General features: G+C 46.3%; 1 protein-coding gene across 6 annotated transcripts in view; it reads left to right on the top strand.

The window, feature by feature from the left end:
* Positions 1-24352, top strand: part of LOC126981511 (mucin-12-like) — a 213412-nt gene that overhangs the window by 182625 nt on the left and 6435 nt on the right. For 4 of the 6 annotated variants that reach the window (XM_050832623.1, XM_050832622.1, XM_050832624.1 and 1 more), the window contains 4 exons: positions 18721-18887; positions 22013-22441; positions 22894-23079; positions 23735-23827. In XM_050832623.1, coding sequence (XP_050688580.1) covers positions 18721-18887; positions 22013-22441; positions 22894-23079; positions 23735-23827 — 875 coding nt within the window. Of the gene's footprint in view, positions 5897-18720; positions 18888-22012; positions 22442-22893; positions 23080-23734; positions 23828-24352 lie in introns of all 6 variants that reach the window. The other 2 variants (XM_050832621.1, XM_050832620.1) reach the window with 1 other exon arrangement.

Genomic DNA, 24352 nt, shown 5'->3' with positions numbered 1-24352 from the left:
GCCACACCCGCCACACCCCGAGAGGGAGACAGGGAGAGCAGTGTTGTCTGTGAAGGCCTCGTGAAGCCCCACTTCTCCCCCAGTGACTCTGTGCTGACCGACAGCGGAGTGTCGGAGATGACCAACACAGAATCAGATTATTCAGACTCCCTGGAGCAGGACGACGAGGACGCCAAGTCTTCTCCGGACGGTGTTCAGCCCCCGTCCAGTCCATCCTCGAGGACAAAGAGTAAAGTGATTGACTCAGAGGACTCTGGCGACGGCTCGTGGTTTGACGATCAAGACACAAGCGACTTTTTCATCGACGTAAATCTGTCACACGACAACGGAATCGTCGAGTTTGATCCCAACGGTGAAGACTTCACGAACTGGGATGACGTCAAGTCCTTCTTCGAGGGTCTGATCGAAAGGCAGAACACCGAGCTGGACAGGATCACAAACTTTGAGTACAAGCCTAAGGTCCAGGACTCGTACACCCCCTGCCGCAGCCTGTCCTTCGACGAGGCTGAGAAGAAAGAAAAGTATGGCTTCAGCCTCTTCGAGGACGACTGCCTGCTGGACACCGAGAACCTGGTCGGCCCTTTCCCCGGCAGCCAGCGGCATGCTGGGCACGGCGCGGCGCCCCTCCCGCCATCCAAGGCGATCAAGTACAAGTATGAGATGCGCGATGAGTCGTGGGGTTATTCTAGTCACGAGCCGTACTTTGACGTGCTGACCGGCCGGCGCATTCTGTCCACCATATACGAGTTCGAGGTGTCGTCAGACGAAGACACAGATTCGGTGAAGGTGACAGACGACAGCTGGCACGAGGCGACCAGCAAGAGGCTTGACGAGGCGAACAGCATAATTGAGGAGGAGGAGGAGGAGGAGGAGGAAGAAAAAGAAGAAGAAGAAGAAGAAGAAGAAGAAGAAGAAGAGGAGGAAGAGGAGGATGCTGCGGATGGAATAATTTGTGGAGAGGAAGCGAAACAAAATGAGGAGGTGCCGATGCAGCGCGTCGATGCGGGCGGAGGCGACAGTTGTGGTGCAGCCGAGGCGTCGAGCGGTGACAGCGCATCACACGACGACTTAATATTGCTGTCAGAGCACGTCAGCGCCTCAGCCCCGCCAGCACGAGGGGAGGGGCGCGAGGAGGCCAGTGAGGGTGTTGAGGCGAAGAAAACTGTAGATAATCCAATGGACGGAAGCGAAACAGAAAAACAAGAGCCACACGTGATGACGGACAAACGCGAGGCGCCCGCTGCCCCGGCGCCAGAGTCTGCCCGTCGATCTATGGATGAAGGAACAGAAAGTGGAGATCAGGAGTTCGATAATCTAGTCAATCTGGAAGCTACGACGGAAACTTCTCCAAAACAAGCCGTGGGCAGCCGAGGCCCCGCCATAACGGTACACACAGGCGGCGGCCTTGAGGGTTTAGGCCCCGCCAGCGATGCGGAGGAAGGGAACTGTTTAGGAGAAGACGAGGAGAAAACAGATAGTGGCGACAGAGAGAGAGGGACAGATGGAAGTGATAAAGAGAGATGGACAGATGCTGGTGACATGAGCGGCCCACCAGCTGAGGTGACCCACGAGGTGCCTTCCCATAGTCTCGCATCAGCTGACTCGCCTTCACCGCCGCGAGAGTCAAGGCTTCGTGATGACCTACCCGACCTGCGCCTCGAGGCCAGACCCCACTCACCCCCATCGGCAGGTCCGGAGGGGGCGGCGGGACACACGACACCGCAGTCTCCGGGAAGCACCGTCGCAGGTGAAGGTGTGCGTCACGAGGTGTCGTCAAGAGAGGCCAGCGGGGAAGGGAAAGGATACGTGATCTCCCAACCCAACGAGGCCGCGAAGGACATTAGCAGTCCGGCTGAGGCTGACAGAGACACCAGCCTCTGTTTAGTCAGCCCCGCGCCCCTCCGCCCCGCTGACGCCCCTGCCAACCACTCCTCGGGCATGCAGAAGGAAGCGGAGTCGCGAACGGAGAATAATAAAAGTGGCGATGAAGCAACGCTCGCCCGGGAACCTTTCACTCGCCCCTCCGCTCCTGACGCCGGGAGGGACCTGAAGGGGGAGAAGGCGCACCTTGCAGCCACCGACGCCCTCATCCGAGAGTCCCCTGAGGATCCCAACACCTGTGAGCCTCCCTCGACTGTCCCAAGCGGCGAGGAAAACATTACAGAACCTCAGAAACACGCCGAAGAAGCACATGACGTAAAAGGCGATGATCAGGAACGTACCAAAGTATTATGCGGTGACGAAGACGCTGACGTCACTTCCTTACCCGTGACAAGCACCCCCGAGCCGCCCCTGAGGCCCCACAGGCGGACACATCACCTCATCACCTCGCCACAGATTGCCAAAGAAGCTGGTGGTGAGAGCGTCCCTGTGGCTTCTGTGGTTGATAGCAGCGCCTCTGTTGATTCTTCGGTAACTTCATTGGGCACCCCGACGATCCCTGAGGCCGGGAGTCACGAAGGGCATGCAGGGTGGGACGCCTCCGGAAGTCCTCAAGGCCACCCAGACACGCATACCCCAGAAGGTGACTGGAAGGAGCGGGTGCTGGAGGAGGAGAGGGAAGGGAAGCTGCCTGAGGACTCCGCTTCCCCGCCCAGTCTGAGGAAAGAGGTGAAGGAAACGATGGAAAAGGAGGTGGAGGAGAGTGTGCAGACTGCCAAAACGCTTCACTCTCTACTACAACAAAAGGAAGTGGTCACGCTGAACACCACCACCACCACCACCACCATCACCACAGCCAGGGAGACCGAGACCGAGATAGTCCCTCCTTCAAGAGACAGAGACGAGGTCCACGTTGAGAATAACAAAGCAATCTCTCACCACCAAAGAAGACCGACGCAGCCTCCACCTCTGCCTCCACGGTCTCCCATTATCCACAAGCTCTACCGCAACTCCACCAGCCCCTCCACAGCACCCACCGTCAACCACACAGTTAACAAGATGGACACCGTAACCCCCGCCCATGAGGCCTCACCGTCGCCGCATAAGCCCAAGCGGTCCTCTCGTAGCGAACTGAGGAAGCAGATAACTAGTCACGCTCACATCCTCGACCCTGAAGGCGGCGAAAGGAATGGCAGTGTCTCCGTTACGCCCCCAGCCAGACCCTGCAGACGCAAACACAAACCAGGGACGACCACGAGCAGCGTCACACAAAGCAAAGCTACCGTGAAACAAGAAACAACAGCCACGAAACTTAGTGAAACAGAGACCATCAACGACAGGCTAGACGGCGACGCTGAAACACAAGAGTCAGCGAAACGAAACGGCAACAACAACAACAACGAGCCGGAGACGGAAAACGCAGCAGTGAGAGGAAACAAGAACAGTGATTGCAGGCTGAGTTCCCGTGTGACTGATGCAGAGGAAGCGGACCAGACCAGAAGCGATAGTAGGTTAGACACGATAGAAAAAATACCCCAGGATGACAGGCTGAATGGAGGCAGTGCAGAGGCTGAGACGAAGCGGGGAAGTGATAGTGGGTCAGGCGGGCCGGGCGGAGAGGAGGAGGAGGTGGTGGTAGCAGGGGCAGGGGAAGGGAGAGGCCGTGGCACCATCAGCACCCGAGAGCAGCCTCGCGCGTGTGCCTCGCCTGCCGCCAATACCAACAGCCCAGATGACGCAGCAGCGGACGTGCGGGAGAAAGGATCGGCGCAAGAGGAGTCAGGGAACGCAGCGAAGGGTCACACAGCGGGCATTAAAGGAGATATTAGGCAACGCGAATCCAAGGTTGTAGGAAAGAGTGAGCCGATGCACAACGAGGCTCGAACAGAACCACTGGAGGCGGGGAAGGAGAAGCATCAATCTTCTGGAGACGACGACCCGCCTTCCCGCCCTGCGTCGCCACCCCCTGACACTGATCACCCTGTGTTTGAGAGTGAAGGAAGACCCGGAGAGTCACCGCTCGGCCTCACCCTCAAATGGGATCACTACGGCAAACCTGACGCCAGAGAACCAATCGAAGCACCTGGTGGGGAGGCCGATACGAAGGTGACGTTCCCCCCGGCGGCGGTTGGCGAGGCGCATATTGCTCCCCCACGACGGAGAAGGAAAGTGTCATCCTCACGCAGCCTACAGCAGGAGGACGCTGCCATCGAGCCTGACACCGGCCAGACCCTGACGAGGCCCATCCCCCCGGTGCGACGCAAGAGGCAGTTCCTTTCACTCCCTCGCCCCCCCAAGAGCAAACTGCGCCCTTGTGACGTGTCTCCGAGTCTCAGCACGTCTGCGCTCGCCCTTGCGTCCACCCCAGAACGTCGGGCTGCCACCCCTCCCCTCAGACCGACTTCCTACCCCTCGACTCCAGCAGCGGAAAGCCCAGTGCTCCCGTTCATTCTCCAGAGACCGAATTCCTCTCCTCCTGCGGCGCCTGCGACCTCTACCCCCACGACTTCTGCAGCAGGGAGTCCAGCGTTCCCGTCCACTCCCATCAGACCGGCTTCCTCTTCTGCTGTGCCTGCAACCTCCACCCCAACAACTCCTGCGACAGAAAGTCCAGCGCCCCCGTCCACTCCTACCAGACCAGCTTCCTCTCCTGTGGTGCCTTCGTCTTCCACCCCTGCGACTCCTATAGCGGAAAGTCCAGCATCGACCCCTCTGAGCCCAGCATCCACCCCCACGAGTTCTGGAGTGGAGATTCCCAACCCTTCAATTCACCGAAACGGAGTAACATCTTCAAGGGCAAGCCGAGCCAAGCCGGCGGTCAAGATGGATTTCGAGTCTGAAGCTGCCCGAAGGATGTCCACAGGCTCGACGCCGGAGGAGCGGAAAAGAAGGACTCTGAAAAAGGCCCTGCGGAGAACGGGGTCGCTGAAGGAGATGTTATACACGCAGCTGCAGCATAGGTTGGATAAGAATTCCCGCGGAGAGGCAAGCGACGGCCTCAAGACGAAGTACTTCCCAAAGATCTTCCACCGCAAACAGAAGCTCTACGACATGAGCTGCCCTTCGGAACACGACTCGGAGATCCCAATGCCCGCGCCGCCCCAGCAACACCTAAAATCTGAAAGTACAGAGACCTTCGCCACCTTGCTGTCCTCCTACTTCCCGCCTGACATGGAGGAGCAAGCCAACGCAGACGGGGAGACGAAGAACAGATACATAACATTCGAACACAGTCCTTTTGATCCTCCCACCAATGCCAGTAAAGGGAAGAAAACGTCCCTATCTGAAAATACGTCTCTCCCTCACGCTCCCCTCCCAGCCTCCGCGAGCGATACAGAAACAACGGCGCAGCTGCAAGAAGGGAACACCAACGCGGGCTTCCTGCACGATGAAAGCGACGCCAAAGTGAAGGATTCTCCACTCGACGGTGACTCGGCCAACACACTGAGTTTCCAGGGCGCGAGTGACGCTGAGAAATCCATCTTGACTTCGGTTATCGTGGAGGAGTCGCCAGAAGAAAAGGACAAAAAATATGATGAAAGTTGCCGCCAGCCGCCACAAGAAGAACCAGAACCACAAAAGAACACCACCGAGGATGCGAAAGAACCAACAGTGGACGGAAAGGACGCGGAAACAACAACGCTTGACGACAGACTGAACGGCGAGGCGACCGAGCCAGACGCGGACCACTCCAAGGACTGGCAGACGCAGCAACGACACCACGACCTTTACGCCTCAGGGGAGAATGACGCCCCTGGCCCCTCCTCTCCTCCTCCTCCTCCTCCTCCCACAGACGAGGAGGGCCATGCTGAGGGCCTCGAGGAGAGCCACGAGCAGGAGCCAGCGCGGCAAGCGGGGGCCGTGTGGGAGCCTCCACACGTGAGCCTCCGAACGTGGGCCGAGCGGCAGGGCATCAAGAGCCTGACGCTGCCGCCGCTGCGCCTGAGGGCCACGCGGAGCCCCGGCCTGGAGGAGCTGGACTACTTCTGCGACAGTGATAGTTCCGAAGAGAGAGGTAATAACCGTACTAAACTATCGTTGTAACTCTTACTGTTAGTGTCGCCGCCGCTGATGATGATAATGATGTATTTTATTACTTAACCGGTGTGAAAAGTGACTTGTACTAATACACTACTATACCAACTGTATACCGATTATGTTATTGAAACCGATGATTGAGTGTGTGTGTGTGTGTGTGTGTGTGTGTGTGTGTGTGTGTGTGCTGGCACGAGATTACATATGCACACTTCCTCCAATTGACATATATTACACGAATTACATTACCACACAGAGGTTAAAGAAACAAACCATCTTTCAATTAAAATAAACTAATATATTTGCTAAAGGAAACATAACAAAAAAATATTAACAAGTCTGGAATGCGGCGCCCCTCCCGAGATGATGGTGGCTGCGGTTGGGGGGCGGGAGCGGGGGAGAAGGGGGGGGTGGGGGGAGCTGTAAGGTGCTGGGGGCAGATATGTCACGCCAGTCGCCAGTCACGCCGCGGCGGTTCTATGGGCCGGAACACCGATACGAGGCGATAAGCTGCGCAGCGAGGGCCCAGAGTGACACAGGACCGAGAGGAGTAAGCGCCCCGACCTCCACATCGTCGAGTTAGTCCCCATCCTCGTCTTCCCTCGGCCTCCACCACCCAACGTTGCCAAAATATCGTACTCAGAACATCGCAAGTATCAGTTCTAGGGACCGAAACTTTTCTACCCACACAGATAACGAAATTCCAGTTAAAGTTCTCGTTAAAACCATTACTTATTGGCGTCTGTTTGCGATAGCTGTGAGTCAGAATCCGGGAAATACGATGTGCTGAGTGGCTGAGTACGATAGTTTGGTAACGCTGCCACCACCCCGCTGTCCTCCCGCACGTCAGCCACTGGGGTCTAAAATTCCTCCCCGTGTGTATTAGCATCATTTAGTCACATTTTATCTCCTCATTACACGGGTTCATGTCACCTGTCTGTGGTGCTCAGTGATGCGACTTTAAATTTCCCGACATTGCGTACGATTTTATGCTTCTCAACGCCTCAAGCAGCCTTTAACTTGTCAAGACTGTATGCTCCTTTAAACTTGACAAAACTGTATTCCCTTTAAACTTGTCAACAATATATGCCTCTTTAAATTTGTCAACACTGTATTTCCCTTTAAACTCGTCAAAACTGTATTCCCTTTAAACTTGTCAACAATATATGCCCCTTTAAACTCGTCAACACTGTAAGCCCTTTAAATTTGCCAAAACTGTATTCCCTTTAAACTCGTCAACACTGTAAGCCCTTTAAATCTGCCAAAACTGTATTCCCTTTAAACTCGTCAACACTGTAAGCCCTTTAAATTTGCCAAGACTCTATGCCCCTTTAAACTAGTCAGCACATATATTTCCCCTCCTGTCAACACTGTATTTCCCCTTCCGTCAACACTGTATAACCCTAAACTTGCCGAAACTGCGCCGGGGGGCCTCAGGAAGCAGGGTGAGCCGGGGCGGGTCGAGGCGGGGCGGGGCGTGAGGCTGCTTATGAATCACGTAATGAGTCTACACAGGCGGTTAGTGAAGCTTCAGGTGGGGCGGAAGAGTGGATCAGCCTCTCGCCTCTGTCCTTAAACTACGGGACTTGAAGGCGTCGCAGGGGCAGGGAGGGGACGCGGACGAGGGAGACGAGGCGTGGAGGTGGTGATGGAGGACCTGGTTGTGGTGTGGAGGCGTGGAGACAAGAGACAATAGGTTGAGGAATTGACATCACCGTTTACTTGTATCTGGCAACGTTGCATCCACAAGTGTTAGGTGAGAGGGAAGGTGTGTGTGCGCGCGTGTGTGTGTGTGTGTCTGTGTGTGTGTGTGTGTGTTTTAGGTAGTCCCTTTAAACTTGCATCCGAGGCCAGAGCAACCCTAAAACTTGTCGCTTTATCCCGTAGTGGTCGTGAAGGTGGGTTTTTTTTTACCTGACTCTTATAAGGTTTAATTAGCACAGAGAGGTTCAAAGCACCCCGGCAGCCACAAAGAAAGGCGAGTCGAGCTGTCCTTGAGTGTGTGTGTGTGTGTGTGTGTGTGTGTGTGTGTGTGTGTGTTTTATACTGTCTTGGACCAGATTACAGTGATTATGAGACGCACCGAGGAAACAAAGAGATTAAAACATTGAGACTTAAGAAAAAAAATTGAGATTAGATTAAGAACAGAGAGATTATAACGCTGAGATTGAAAACACACGTAGATTAACAAGATTAAAAGAGAGATAAAACGCACGATGACTAATAACAAACGGAGATTAAGAACACAGAGAATAAAAACACGGATATTAAAACACAGATATAACAACACACGGAGGTAAAACACACGGATATAATAAAAACGAATAGATAAAAATACACGTAAATTAAGAACACTGAGATTAGACTAACAGATAAAAAAAACACGGAGATTAAAACGAAAAGATTAAAAAAACATAGAAATTAAGAACACTGAGATTAAAACAGCGGAAAAAACGACACACAGAATATAACACAAAGAAATTAAATGTTCATGTTACTTCAATCATTACTCAGGACACTTATTCGAAGTTTTGCAGTGTTACCAAGTGTGTGAGTCTTGGTTCCATGTTTGATTATAAGCGAGAAGACGAACCGATAGAGCCAAACCAAATGCTAGTTCGTTCGTTCGTTTGTAACTCTCTCTCTCTCTCTCTCTCTCTCCCCTGAACCAAATACGCTTTACTTTATAGATCCAAATTATCATGTAAAATCCCCATGAGTTTTTTTTGTTTTTGTTTTTCTTTTTATAATCTTCGTAAGGGCACGGCCATGCACTCGCCTCCCTCCCTCTTTTGGCAGGTAAATGAATTAACTTTTTCTTACCTTTTGACACTTTTACCTGGGGTGTAGGGGAGACCAGGTGACGCAAGATTAACTGTCCGATGGGTTAACTTTTTTTTTTTACAGTCAAGGAAACAGCTCAAGGAAAAAAAAAAAAACAATGAAAAAAAGTCCGCATATCACTGATCCTAACTATTTATTTGTGTATGTTTTATTTATTTATTTATTTTTATTTTTATCGTTTATTGAGACAGTCTTTCCACACACACAATACATAAGATTACCGAAAAAAACAAAATGCTAAAATAACAAAGACAATGAAATAATAAACCCACAATCATTTACATTATTTTTATTATTATTTTAGTCAATCCGCAAAACCTGTCCACAATAAAATAAAATAAAACTAACCCACAACCAAATTTCAATTCATATAGAAACATAACTTATACATCTTACAAAGTCATTCTCCGCTAAACCAAAACAATAACAAGGATGCAGATCTTCGTAAATGCATTGCAGAGAGGGAGAGGATGTGTAAGTGCGTGTAAGGTTGTGTAAGTGTGTGTGTGGTGTGTGTGTAGCAACGTTGATCAGAAGACGGATGGACTAATTGGCAGTCGGGACGTAGGCAGGCACACAAACACAAGGAGCTATATACAGTGCGTCCAGTACAGACCAGAAAGCTGATGGCGCCCCGGACGGAATGCCAAGAGGTCCGCGAAGTCACATGACGAGATCCAGGTGACGCAAGGGTGACCAGACGACTGATGAGGGAAGAACGGCAGGGAGAGAATGCAGAATGAAAAGAGATAGAGATCTGTAACACCACTTTCCTAATCTTTTATATTTCGTAACAAACTGATATTGAAGCTGCCGGAACAGAATGCAGAATGACAGCACGCACCGAGCCGAGATAGAGATTTTCAACACCTCTTTCTTCATCTTTTATGTTTCGAAACTGGCACTGAAACAAACAAAAATTGACTGTTACTGAACTGAAATGAACGGAAACTGATCTGAAACTGAGCTGAAACAAACTGAAACAAACTAAAATTGACTGATACTGAGCTGAAATGAACGGAAACTGATCTGAAACTGAGCTGAAACAAACTGAAACAAACTAAAACTGACTGATACTGAACTGAAATGAACGGAAACTGATCTGAAACTGAGCTGAAACAAACTGAAACAAACTAAAACTGACTGATACTGAGCTGAAAGAAACTGAAACTGATGCTCAAATTGAACTGCAACATACCAAAACTAAACTGAATCTGATACAAAACTGAAATATAATGAAACCTGAGCCTGGAACTTATATTGAAACAAACTAATACTGATACCGATCTGATACCGTTGATGCTAGAATTAGATTAGAAGCTTAACTTTCGACATACTGAAGGCTATCTTACTCAAAGCGCAATAGTGGAATTAAATATAAGTTGTTGATATACAAAAGTTCAGTACTGGAATTGCATACTAAATTTCTGGCATACCAAGGGTTGTAATATCTTATTCAAATCGTCATACTGAAATTAGATGAAAATTGTTGATATACTAAAGATCAAAATGTCACAGTAATCGTAAGGTTGAAGAAATGATGAATAGAGACAGAAAGGAAAGGAAATTAGACATCAGAAAGGATAGAAAACAAAGTCGTGTGCTCAGTGGAATCCGATCAAAGGTAATGATAATACTAAAGGTCATAACGTCACAGTAATTGTATGTTTCTAGAAGCGACAAGCAGACACACAAAAAGTAAAGTAAATAAGAAAGATGAAGGGACAGAATGCGAGCGAACTGTAATCTGAAGTGTCTTGCCGCCAAACTCAAATCGTGATGCCGCACAATAATCCTGTTTGTAGAGGCGGTAAACAGAGACATAAGGGAAAGCAACAAGAAGAGACACAAAGAAAAGTAAATAAGAAAGATGAAGGGACAGAATGCGAGTGGTGTAATCTGAAGTGTCTGAGCTGCCGTGATCATAATGCCACACAATAATCCTGTTTGTAGAGGCGGTAAACAGAGACAGAAGGGACAGTGGTTAAGACACACAAAGAAAAGTAAATAAGAAAGATGAAGGGACAGAATGCGAGCGAAGTGTAATCTGAAATGTCTTAGCTGCCGTAATCATAATGCCGCACAATAATCCTGTTTGTAGAAGCGGTAAACAGAGACAGAAGGGACAGTGGTTAAGACAGACAAAAGGACAGAAAGAGAAGTGAAGTAAGAGTGCTCTGGTTGAAGTAACTTAGCGGCCACCTGCGTGCCTTGTAAGGAATAACCCGCACCAAACGTGACTTGCCTTCCCGAGTTGTTGTGTATACCCTTTGTGTGTGTGTGTGTGTGTGTGTGTGTGTGTGTGTGTGTGTGTAATGACGGCGAGATAAGAAACACACACACGGTCGTTTGTCTGTTGCTGTTATCGCAAAGTCTACATAGCAATCATTCGTCAACACACACACACACACACACACACACACACACACACACACACACACACACACACAGCCTCAATACGACAGAACAAAAAGATAAATAAACGTTAATGTGTTTGGTATTGGCAACGAGCTGTGTGGCCGCGATCTGAGTAGCAAGCAAGCGCGTAAACATGACCCAGATATTCAATGGAACGCGTCTCTCTCACTTCCCCTTTCTGGCAGTGTTCGAGAAGTGGATTTGAGCTTCGGAGTTTAACCTATAACCTAGATCTTCAATGTAGCTTCTAACTCCCTCCCTCTCTAGTAGATTTGAGTTACCTTGGACAACTTAATCTAAATCTTCCATTCAACTCGTCTCTCTCACTTCCCCTTTCTGGTAGTGTTCGAGGAGTGGATTTGAGCTTCGGAGTTTAACCTATAACAGATCTTCAATGTAGCTTCTAACTCCCTCCCTCTCTAGTAGATTTGAGTTACCTTGGACAACTTAATCTAAATCTTCCATTCAACTCGTCTCTCTCACTTCCCCTTTCTGGTAGTGTTTGAGAAGTGGATTTGAGCTTCAGAGGATAACTTATAACCTAGATCTTCAATGTAGCTTCTAACTCACTTTCCACCTCTAGTAGTGTTTATAATGTCTGTAGATTTGACTTTCCTCGGACAACTTGCTCTAGATTTTCAATACAATTCATTTTTCTCATTTCCCTTTTCTGGCCCTGTTCGAGGAGTGGATTTGAGGATACCTTATAACCTAAATCTTCTGTACAACTCACCTAACTTACTTTCCCTCTCTCGTAGTCCTTATTCCTCTCCTCTGGCCTCTTTTTATTATTTTTTTTCGTCGAAGCAGCGTCTAGCGAGCTCTTTTGTTTGTTTCTTACCCTTGACCTGCCTCCCTTGCTTTAAAAGAAATAGCAGATGTTTAAGTTTCCGAGGGCACCTTAACCTGGCTCATCAATATAACTCATCTAACTCACTAACCCACTCTAGTTGTCTTTATAATAGCAGTAGATTTGAGTTCCCGAGGACGACTTGATCTAAATCTTCAATATAGCTTATCTAACTCACTTCCCCTCTCTTGTGGCGTTCATAATGGGTGTAGGTTAGGTTAGAATAGGTTAGGTTAGGTTAAGTTAGGTTGGGTCACGTAGATTCGAGTTTCCAAAAAAAAAATACTAATAATATAAAAAATGAAAAATAAAACCCCACAACTTTTCATTATTTTTTATTTTTATTTTAGTCAAAAAAAACCTGTCCACAATAAAATAAAAAAAAACTCATTAACCCACAACCAAACTTCATCTAGATAGAAACATAACTGATACATCTTACCTTTAACCGAAATCATTAACATAACTTATCTAACCCCCTCCTCATTTGTTTTGGCAATGTTCACAATACCAATCATTGACTCCTCTTGAAAACCACAAATAATTAGTCAGTGGGACAGTCAAGTGTTTTCTAGTTCTAGTTTTCCTTTTGGTGACAATGGTGGAGAAGAAAATGATTTATTCCCTTTCAATTGCACAGAGTAAAATGTTTTGTCTTCATGATATTGAGTCAAAACGAGGGAGAGAGGCAGTACCGTCTCGTGGAGGTTGTGTGGTGCAGGGGTTGTGGATGTGTGATTGTGGCTTTTGAGTGAAGCGTTCGAGTCTCCACCCAGGGCGTCAGATGGTTGAGAGGGATTGTTTTGTGACCTTAAAAAGAGAGTTAAGTGCTGTTCTTTTGCCCTGCGGTACGCCCTTTCGTGAACGCCTAACATTACACGGCTTTCATTTTTTTAAAGCTACAATAAAAAGCATGTCGTCTGGTTCCTATATTGCAGTAAATTGTAGGCATTTTGTGAACGCCTAACATTACACCGCTTTCATTTCTTATTTAAAACTATAATGAAAAACGTGCGCTGGTTCCTATATGGCAGTAAATTATAGGCCTTTAGTGAATGCTTAACGTTACATTTACTTTTCATCGCTGCAGCAAAGTGTGTCGTCTGTGTCTCATATCACAGTGTTGTAGGTCCTTTGTGAATGCTTAACTACATAGCCTTCATTTCTTTTTAACACTGTACTAGATAGCGTGTTCTCTGGTGTATAAATTGCATCAAATTGTAGGCTCGTCTTTGTATCACTATAACAATGTTTATCCTCTGTTTCTTATATGAGAGGGAGTTCTAGTTACATGGTTTTCATTCTGCTACATAATATAACAAATAGCGAGGTTCCCATTCTCCCGTTTTGACTGTTTTATGCCTTCCTGATAACTGTATCCCTTGCGTCTGTGCTCCAAGGGCGTAAAGGGTCTATTACACTGGGCAAATTTTCCGTGGATCTTCAGTCAAACCACGATTTCCGCTGCGTGGTTCTCATTTGTTTCTTGTTATTGCTGATGATGATGATGGTGAGTAATACCTCCGTCCTTCAAGGAAATCTACCGTAGCTTCGGAAGATCGTGGACACGTCAGAAAACCACGGAAATCTGAGAACCACGCCAGCGGAAATCGTGGTTTGACTGAAGATCCGCGGAAAATTTGCCCAGTGTAATAGCCCCTTAAGGTGGCTGAATATTATGAGGCAAATACTTTCCTAAGGTCACAAGAAGAGAAAAGGCCTATAAAACGGGATAGTGGGAACCCCGCCTAGTAAGCTCCTCGATTCTTATAGTATGGCGGGGAGTCGTAGCCCCAAGCAAACGTTCTTGATATATTCACCCCATCAACCCCTGGTAACCGCGACCCCTGGTAACCGCGTGACCACTGACTTTGGGTATTCAGGTGATGCTCTTCATCTGCGAGTAACGAGTCACAGGTGTTCTGAATATTGATTACATACGTGTGCGGGTGCAAGAGAGAGAGAGAGAGAGAGAGAGAGATGCTGTGTGGGAGTAAGTGGGAGGTGAAGCAACGTTGCCAAATTGTCGTACACTGAACATCGCATTTATCATTTTTAGGCTCCAAGACTGTCGTAACAACACAAATAACGATAGGAAATTAAAGTTAGGGTTAAAACTGCTAAATATTGATGGGTTTCGTTCTCTTTTGCTATAGTTATCGGTCAGAAACTACAAAAAGGCAATGCGCTGGGTACGATAATTTGGCAACGCTGAGGTGAAGTATCGTGTGGGAGAGAGAGAGAGGGAGAGCGGAGGTGTGTTACGGAGCGGAGTGACACAAATATTACTAACGAGACGCAAACAAGTGATCAAGTACCAAGTGACTCTTCTAACCCAGCGTGCGGCGTGAAAGTACATCAGATTGGATTCCCTGTATTGTAATTCTCCTCTGTATATCCTTTTCTTCACTCCTATCCCCATTTCCCACTTTCTCTTTCCTGCTGTCTACCTCCACCTTATCTAACTCTTTTCCTCTCTCTGGTAGGCTCTATGATAGCAGTTGAGTGAGTTTCTGAGGCTAACTTAACCTACCTCTATTTGTGTGTGTGTGTGTGTGTGTGTGTGTGTGTGTGTGTGTTCGAGCATTAAATTTGAGCATCCGAATATATCTTTTAACCCAAATTAGTAATGCAACTTATCTAACTCCCTTCTCTTCTGTTTTGGTCATGTTTATAATACCAATCGTTTCCGAGGACAGCTTTTACCAGGTGACGTGAAAATGGTAAGACTAATTAAGAAACATCAGGTGAGGATCTTAATGCGAGACGTCAGGAAGGATTTACTCTATAGGACTCGTAGGAAGGGGAGGCTTGAGGCTGACCCGAGGAGAAAGTGGAGGGGCTCAAAGTTGGTAAGAGTGATGAAGGAGTGTAGTGACCCTCTAAATCTTCCCATTTTCTTCACTTTCATTTCTTCAGCCTACCCTTCAACACACCACGCTCCCTATCTTAATGGGGGAGTCAGGTGGATTTACTTGGGAGTCGTGAGAGGCTTGACGAACATGAGAGGAATCGGGGGAAGGGAGTGAATTGAGCCCATGCATCCTAAGTCCCGTGATATCAGACGCTTTCAACTCTCAGAACAAATAACATCAAAGGTCACAAAGGAGATTAGTCTGGTTCTCACGAGTGTTTATTACCTTCATTTTTTTTTACAACAAAGGAGACAGCTCAAGGGCACAAAAAAAGGAAACAATAATAATAAAAAAAAAAGCCCGCTACTCGCTGCTCCTAAAAAAAGAATCATAAGAGGTGGCCGAAAGAGAGGTCAATTACTGGTGCAGAAGCCTGGTCAAACTATCACTAGGCTCATAAAACTACTCATGGAAATACCCACCACGATGTCAACGAAAGCCTGATCAAATGTGTGTGTTACCCCCGAAATGTTTGAGAATATGGGTCTTGCCAGTTTCGTCTCGTATATATCATTGTTCTTCAAGGCACTAAATCACCACTTCGCAAATCGATTACTAAACAGTTTACCAGATGACAGGAGGCGGCGCTTACTTCTATCAAAAGGCTTCTAAATGGTTCACGAGGGGCGTACTTAAGGTAAATCAGGGTCACGGTGAGGGAAGTCTAAATAGCGTTTTAATAAGTATAAGTAGTGACAGGGAGATAGAGACGGGGAAGAACCAAGCAGCCAGCGAGCCAGCCTGTCTCCCTCCCCCGCCAGCTGTGGATGTTTGTTCGACTTGTGCGCTCTTGGAATGAATATCGAGTTTGTCTGTCCCTGCGCAGGCTACAAAACACCCCCGTCGCTCTGCATGCACTGCTCGCTAAGTGGTGTTTTCGCGCCCGTGTTGGCAATGCTGGGTGTAACTGGCCTTGAGTGTATGTCCGTTTTGTTTTTTGTTTCCGAATATTACGAGTCTGACACTTGTTGCTAATGCTGTTTTTTTATATGGCGGGTGAGGTAATACTCGTTTTCTCACCTCGGTTGTGTATCTTTATCATATTTGTTTTTGAATATTACGAGTCTGTCTTTGTCTCTGAATATGACGAGTCTGACACCACCTGTTGCTAATGCTGTTTTTTTATATGGCGGGTGAGGTAATACTCGTTTTCTCACCTCGGTTGTGTATCTTTATCATATTTGTTTTTGAATATTACGAGTCTGTCTTTGTCTCTGAATATGACGAGTCTGACACCACCTGTTGCTAATGGCTTTTTTATGGCTGGTGAGGTAACACGCGTTTTCTTACCTTATAATCCGTGTCATCCATGTCTGTGAATATGACGAGATTCTTGCTAATGGTGTTTTTTCTTAATGACTGAAGAAGTAATGTTTTCTATCCTTTATTGTGGCTCCTATCATCATCATTATCAGCCTTGTTTGGGAGCATTACGTATTTGGCATCACTTATTGCTAATGGTGTTCTTTTTTATGTGGTTTGTGAGGTAAATAAATGTTTTGCTACGTTTATTGTGGCTCGTATCATTCATATGGCGCACGTGTTTTATTTTTGTATTGATGAACGCTTCCTTAACTAATGCATTTTCAATATGACGCTACCCACTGCATTTCAAGTCGTGTTTAACTCCTTGACACGAAGTAGAGATTCTTCCTTGCCTTCACCTGTCTCGTATAATCATTCGTGTAGCCCAGGTGTCTTGCGAATCTGTACTTATTAACGTTCTTTTCTTTATTGATACATTTTGAAGAGCATGACGCTACCCACTGCATCTCGAAGTCGTGTTTAACTCCTTGACACGATGTAGAGATGCGTCCTTGCCTTCACCTGTCTCGTACCCGTCATTCGTGTAGCTTAGTTATCTTGCGAATATATATTGATTAACGTTCTTTTCTTTATTGATACATTTTGAAGAGCATGACGCTACCCACTGCATCTCAAGTCGTGTTTAACTCCTTGACACGAAGTAGAGATTCGTCCTTGCCTTCACCTGTCTCGTACCCGTCATCCACGCAGCCCACGTGTCCTGAGATTCCGTACTAATTGACGATCTCTTCTTTATCAATTCGTTTTGAAGAGCGTGACGCTGCCCACTGCTTACCGAGTCGTGTTTCCTTCCTTAACACTTGAAATAAACACTGTCTCGTTCCATCATCCACTCAGCCCACGTGTCTTGAGATTCCGTACTAATTGACGATCTCTATTAATTCGTTTTGAAGAGCGTGACGCTGCCCACTGCATATCGAGTCGTTTTTCCTTCCATGACAAGCGAGATATGGATGTTTCCTCACCTTCACGGAGGCACGTATTCAATCTCTCTAACTGACGACCTTCAACCCGCCTTGTTCCGTTGATTAAACATGAGGAAAGCGGCGCATTTGAAGGCCATGCACACACACATTGAAGACACCAACGTTAGCTTTTATAGTGGAGGAAACTTAATATTCATCTCGGTAACTTGTATACGACGATTCTGACGCCGAGCTCACCCACGTACAATCGAAAGAAACCGCACACTGAAAGACATCCACTCACACTGAAGATACCAACGTTAGCTTTTATAATGGAGGAAAGTTTGGTTGGTATTATAAGACACATTCACCTCCCACATCAACTATTTCTAAAGGTCAAAGAGGGGGTCAATCGGGTTCAGATGAGTGTTTCTTTAGGGCCATGGTACAGAAGAAGGGTCAGACTACCACCAGGGTCATAAAACTACCCCTGGAAATGCTCACAGCTCCTACGAAAGCCTTGTCAAATATGTGAACTTGAACAACGAAATGCTTAGTAATTCGGCCCCTAATATATAACTCACGAACTTACACTACGATTCTAACGCCGAACTCTAACGTGCCTTCAAAAGAAACCTCATTGCTGTTATTCCCACCCTTTACAGACCTATAGACAAACCCCTTCCGCCTTGCACAACCCTCTTAACACCCCATACACGGCATCCCCTTCGTTGTCTAACATAAAGAAACACCTCATGTCCTTGTTTTCACACCTGAATACCTATATACACCCCTTCCCTTCTTGCCCAACCCTACATACAACCACGTAAACAGCATCGCCTAAGCTGAATCCAAAACCTGTGACGTCAAACTCGAATACATTACAAGGAGTCTGATCGTTCTTGTTTTCTCCTCCTTCAGATATCCGTTCTTTCTTGCGTAACTCCTCGTCGTAAAACATACTAAAATCTCATCACCTACATAGCCTCTTCAAGACCCGTGACATCGAACTCTTTATGCAGTACAAGAAGTCTCATCGTTCTTGTTTTCCTCCCTAAAGACCTGTGACATCGAACACTTTATGCAGTACAAGAAGTCTCATCGTTCTTGTTTTCTCCTCCTCCAGACACCTTTCCTTCTTGTAGAACTTGTCCTCTTAACCCCATATTAAAACCTCGTCACCTACATAGCCTATTCAAGACCTGTGACATCGAACTTTTTATCCAGTACAAGAAGTCTCATCGTTCTTGTTTGCTCCTTCTACAGACACCCTTCCTCCTTGCAGAACTTGTCCTCTTAACCCCATATTAAAATCTCATCACCTACATAGCCTATTCAAGACCCGTGACATCGAACTCTTTATGCAGTACAAGAAGTCTCATCGTTCTTGTTTTCTCCTCCTGCAGACACCCTTCCTCCTCGTAGAACTTGTCCTCTTAACCCCATATTAAAACCTCATCACCTACATAACCTATCCAAGACCTGTGACATCGAACACTTTATGCTATACAATAAGTCTCATCGCTCCCCTTTCCTCCTCCTCCAGATACCCCTTCCCCCGGTCCCCCTGTGGATTCCGAGAAGGAGGGGCGACAGGGGCTCCTCCACAAGGCGAAGAAGGAGGAAGACAGGACGCAGAAGGACAGGTGTGTGGAGGTGTATCCGGAGACGGTGAGGCAGAGACAACGGAACATGATGGCCGCTAACAACAAGGTGAGAGAGAGAGAGAGAGAGAGAGAGAGAGAGAGAGAGAGAGAGAGAGAGAGAGAGAGAGAGAGAGAGAGAGAGAGAGAGAGAGTTATGAATGGAAAAATAATACAAAGACGGGAAAGAAAGAAAAAGGAATGCGTGAGGAATGAAGAAAAAAAGTGAATGGTTGGATGGATCGCAAAATAAGATAAGGAGAGAGAGAGAGAGAGAGAGAGAGAGAGAGAGAGAGAGAGAGAGAGAGAGAGAGGGTAGTGCCCATGACAAGATTCCATTCTGTGTAAGAAATTAAGAACAAAAAAAAAAAAGAATGATGGACGTAATGAAGAAATGAAGGAAGGAAGGAAGTAGGAACAGGATTTGAGAGAGAGAGAGAGAGAGAGAGAGAGAGAGAGAGAGAGAGAGAGAGAGAGAGAGTAAGCCTTGACCCTCCACCCTCACCAAGGCCCCCACGCACACCCACGTCACCACCCCCTCGTTTGCCTCAGCGACTAGCGGTTCTTCGGAGGTGGTCATGGTGGTGGTGGTGCTGGTAGTGGTGCTGGTGGTGCTGGTGGTGGTGGTGGTGGGAGAGAAATGGAACTGTTGATGGTGGTGTTTAGTGAACCAGTCTTCATAACTACCATCGGAAAAGTTTTGTTAATTAGTCAAACAGGATCGCTTGTTGCTGACACCGTGCAGGTTGTCGGCTAAGGTACTGCTGGCCCTGGAGAACTTGATAACTTGGTCTCTAATAAGGTTTTGGAGGAAACAATAAAAAAAGGAAAGCATTAAGATAAACTATAGATATATGCTAATAGATGGTGTTGATAGTGATGGTAGTATGAGAGGGAATGATAGTGGATTAGTTAGAGGAAAAATAAAGAAAGACAGCATGACGAGAAACTATAGATGTGTTGATTGTTGTGATGATAAGGTTGGAAAGGGAAGAATTAGAAGCTACAGATATGCTACGTGGTTGTATAGGCAAAATAGAAGAAGCAGAAGAGTTAGAAAATGTTATAATAGGGTGAGAATCTTTAAAACTTGAATACCGTAGCACTGAGAGAGAAATTATCAATCACCTGTGTTGGTCGTGATGGAGATTAATGTATTAGAAAAAGAAATCATCCCAACAACCTTTGAATATGCTGGTAGTTGCAGTGAAAGAGACAGAAGAGTTAGAGAAGGTTATGATAGGGTGAGAATCTTTAAAACTTGAATACCGTAGCGCTGAGAGAGAAATTATCAATCACCTATGTTGGTCGTGATGGAGATTAATATATAAAATAATCATCAAACAACAACAAATAATATAGTAGTTTAGTAGAAAAAGAGACAGAAGAGTTAGAGAAGGTTATGATAGGGTGAGAATCTTTAAAACTTGAATACCGTAGCGCTGAGAGAGAAATTATCAATCACCTGTGTTGGTCGTGATGGAGATTAATATATAAAGAAATCATCCCAACAACCTTTAAATATGCTGGTAGTTGAAGTGAAAGAGGTAGAGGTAGAGAGATGAGAGGTAAGAAGAGGTAGAGGTAGAGAGATGAGAGGTAAAAAGAGGTAGAGGTAATTTTAACCTGAGGTAGAATTATTATAACTTATGCATATGAAAACCGAGAAAACAGAGCGCGTGATACATTAGAAAGAAAAGCAACACACTCAACAACCTTTAAATATTCCAGTAGGTATGGTGGACGAGCTCTCTAAAAGTCAACCGCATAACCATTTTAGACACTTAACTATAGCAAAGAAGACACTAATAATTAAACCTTTCAACGGTAACTATAAATAATTGTAGTTATTGGAGTGGAGAAGACAGTTTGGGGGTCGGAAATCGGAAAATATAAGAGGCTAAGTACGACAATCTAGAACGCAGGTCAGAACTCGCATGTTATGAATGATTAGAGCGTAGAAAATAGCCCCAGGAACCTTTAAAACACGCTGGTAGTCACGGTGGAAGAGATATCATAAGGTCTGAAGAATTAAACCTTTCATACATCACTAGAACAGAAAGTAACAGGGGAAAAAAATAAAGACAGTCAGAGATGCCAGATTATCGTACTCGGAGCATCATATTTACCGGTTTCTGCCCCATAACTATTGCCAAGAAACAGCAATAATTGACCATTTGAACGTTAACTATATACCAAGCCAGTTATTAGGGCGGAGGAGACAGTTTTGGGGTTTGGATATCAGCAAACATAAAAGGTGACGTACGAGAATCTGGCACGTTGGTCAGGTGAAGGAGGTGAGGGAAGGATCGAGTCGCATTAGTGCTTCGGATGACCTCGGCCACACTCACGCCAGTAATGCCACTCGTTGGTGCTTCAGTAGACGACTTTCACTTCCTATGCATGACCTTAGGCTGTTTCCCGCTTTGTCTGATGCTTGAATTCAAAGCTGCCAGATTGTCGTACTCAGCCTCTTATATTTGCCGACTTCCGCCCCCAAAAACTGTCTCGTGGACCCCAATAAGGAGATTCACTAATAATTATCGTTAAAATAGTTAATTCTTGATGTTTCTTGGCAATAGTTAGGCGTCAGAAACCGGTAAATACTATGCTCTGAGTACGACAGTCTGGCAACGGTGATAAATAATATGCTCTGAGTACGATAATCTAGCAACGGTGCTTGAATTATTTACCTATGCAAGCTTCCTCAAAAATAGTAAACTTAAGGTAATATGCAACAATTCCATACCTTTAATTTTGGCGCGTTTCTAATTTATCCACTAAGTAAACTTAATAAATACCTCCACTTCCCTGGTTTTCGATGCTTGAATGAATGATCTATGTAGCTATAAGGATCTTCCATAACAGGGGACATTAAGTAATTTGCATCCATCCCAGTCTTATTTTGTTCTTGTATTTTGATTAATCTGCCAAGTACGAAATAGCTGCTTCCCCTTCCAGTAGTTCATAGTCTGGTTATTTGAAGCTCCGAGTTTCGTATTGTAATCGGGGTTCACTGATTCACACACGTTATTTTGAAGCTATTCTGGGTAGTGATAGAGAGGCTGGAGAGGCGAACTGACGTGGCAGGCAGGCGATGGTAACGTAAAATCCCTTATATGTTACTCCTTTGTTTCTTTTCACACCAAGACGTGTCACTAAAACCAATTAAACCATCCGTCCTATCTTCTCTAGGTCGACATCCAGAACTGGGAAGCAAGCAACAACAACAACAACGAGAGCCAGAGTAGTCCTGCCAAGTCCAAGAAGTTCCTGCCCTCCGTCAAGGCCCTAAGGAACCAGTTCGAGGCCGGCAAGACGCCCAACGGGAAGACCGAAGTCAACGGGAATGTCACCCCCAACGGCACTAATGGCCACGCGCCCAGCCGCAAATCGTCGTCTTCTGCAACTAGCACGACGCAGGAGCCAGCCAGCACCTCCCCCAGCACTTACTCCCCCACCCTCAACACCCCCAGCGCCTCCGTGGAGAGCCTGGGATCGCCCGCTGAAGAGGTTCCAGAGAGCAATGAGCCCGTGGAGCCGATCTTCAACCAGTTCCGGAAGGTGGATCAGGAGCTGCGGGAATTGATGAGCAAGTCCCACTCCACCACAGGCTGGGACCCGGTGAGAGAGAGAGAGAGAGAGAGAGAGAGAGAGAGAGAGAGCATTCAACCATTCTTATGTAACCTTACCTTGCATTTCAATCAGGCCTATGGTATCAAGTCCTTAGTTTTCAGTATCTTTGGTTGCTCAGCGCTTATGGTAACAATGAAAGGCCTTACTGAAGTGAATAGAAATGAAGAAAGTTATATATGTGAATTAAGTGTATAGGTGTACTGTACATCTTTATCTCCAGTGCCCTCCCTTACGATAACTTCCCTTTCATGTCAAATTCTTCCACAATCCTCTGCGGCATCCTTTCACATACAAGCAAGAATGGCCTTCCTTTTCATAGCCCTGGACTCCCTACAAACATACCAACCAGAATGACTTTTGGACCCATTATCCTTAGTGTTATTGCATTATGACTGATGTCCGTACCTCCATGACTAAATAGTTTCTTATCCCACCTCCAGAGACCTCTGCTGAAGCGCCTCTACTACATCCCGGAGGCCCCCAAACTGCAGAGCCAGGGCACCACCTACGTCAACATCGAGGGCTACCTGGAGAAGCTTCCGTCGGGTCGCAAGAAAGCCACCTTCTGGAACGCCTGGAAGAGACGTTACTTCATGGCCAAGAACGGGATCCTCTACTACTACCAGGTGGGTGTTGACAGGAGTAGAAGCAGGTGAAATATCAGACTGGAGGCAAAGAACTAGACTCCAGGGCACATTACATTCTTTTATTATTTCCCTTCATAGTATTTCAGAATGGCAGTGTCAGAGTAGATGGATAGAATGCCTTGATTAACAGTACAATTTGTGATCTATTTCATGAAGAGAAGGAACTAGTGTGTAGAGTATTTGAAAATGGCACAATTAGACCTGAAATTGACCTCCCTTTTGTCCACTCTTTACTTCTATCTTTCTTTAGGAGCAGCGAATAGCCGGCTTTTTTTCCACTTGTTTTTGTTGCCCTTGAGCTGCTTCCTTTCCTGTAAAAAAAAAAAAGTGATCATAGGTTAACCCGGTAGCAGCGGGGATCATGTTTTTTAATGGTCCCTCCGAGTGAGAAAAATATCACCCCTCCCACAAACCATTTCATAATATATATCAAAGCATTTGTGATCAGATTATGTGTCATCTATTTTGGGGGGTTTATATCATGGCACAAATTTGGCCCGTCGTTGCTACACGGAGCCACAAATTTGGCCCATCGCTGCTACCGGGTTAACTGTACAATTCAGTGATTTAGTTTTTGAAGAGAAGGAACTAGTATGTGTATTTGTGTGTGACTGTTCTCTTGGTGCCCCCACAGAATGCACAGACAGACAAACCCAACATGAAGATGACGCTGATGGGCGGGAAAGTGGAGTGCATGGAGCCCAACATGGTCGGTGTGGACGATGGGGTGAGTATCGCTGCTCCTGTATATCTTAATTCCTTCCCTCCACTGGCATGAGGTGGTATGCAGGAGGTGTACAGTCAAATAAAACACAGTCGCCCAAACAATAATGAATGCTTACAAACAATAAACTTAGCAATCAACTTAACAATACTAGCAAATACCTTCATGACCACCAGGCCCTCACTTATTGTTTATTTATCATTCTGTGTTGTAATTAGCACAGAGTGAGAAGTATTATTTGGGTGACTGTGTGTGATACTTTTGGATCTTTCTGTGGTGGTGATGTGTTCAGATCTCAGGTTGTTTTGGGGACACTCACAGAAGGGACATTTGGGGTGCAGGTCATTTCTTGGGAAACACAACACTGGTGCCACAACAAGGAAACCATCTGGGTCAAGAAGATTTTGTAGAGCTCTTCATCAGTTTATGTACTTGGGAAAATCTTGCAGCACTGGTTTACAAGAATACTGAATGTAAAGCCCTTGATTTTATGTTCCACTCGGTTTTTATTAATGTTTTGATCCGTAC

The sequence above is a fragment of the Eriocheir sinensis genome, chromosome 48 (genome assembly GCF_024679095.1).
Source record: "Eriocheir sinensis breed Jianghai 21 chromosome 48, ASM2467909v1, whole genome shotgun sequence".
NCBI lineage: Eukaryota > Metazoa > Arthropoda > Malacostraca > Decapoda > Varunidae > Eriocheir > Eriocheir sinensis.
This window is presented reverse-complemented; position numbering and strand designations above follow the sequence as displayed.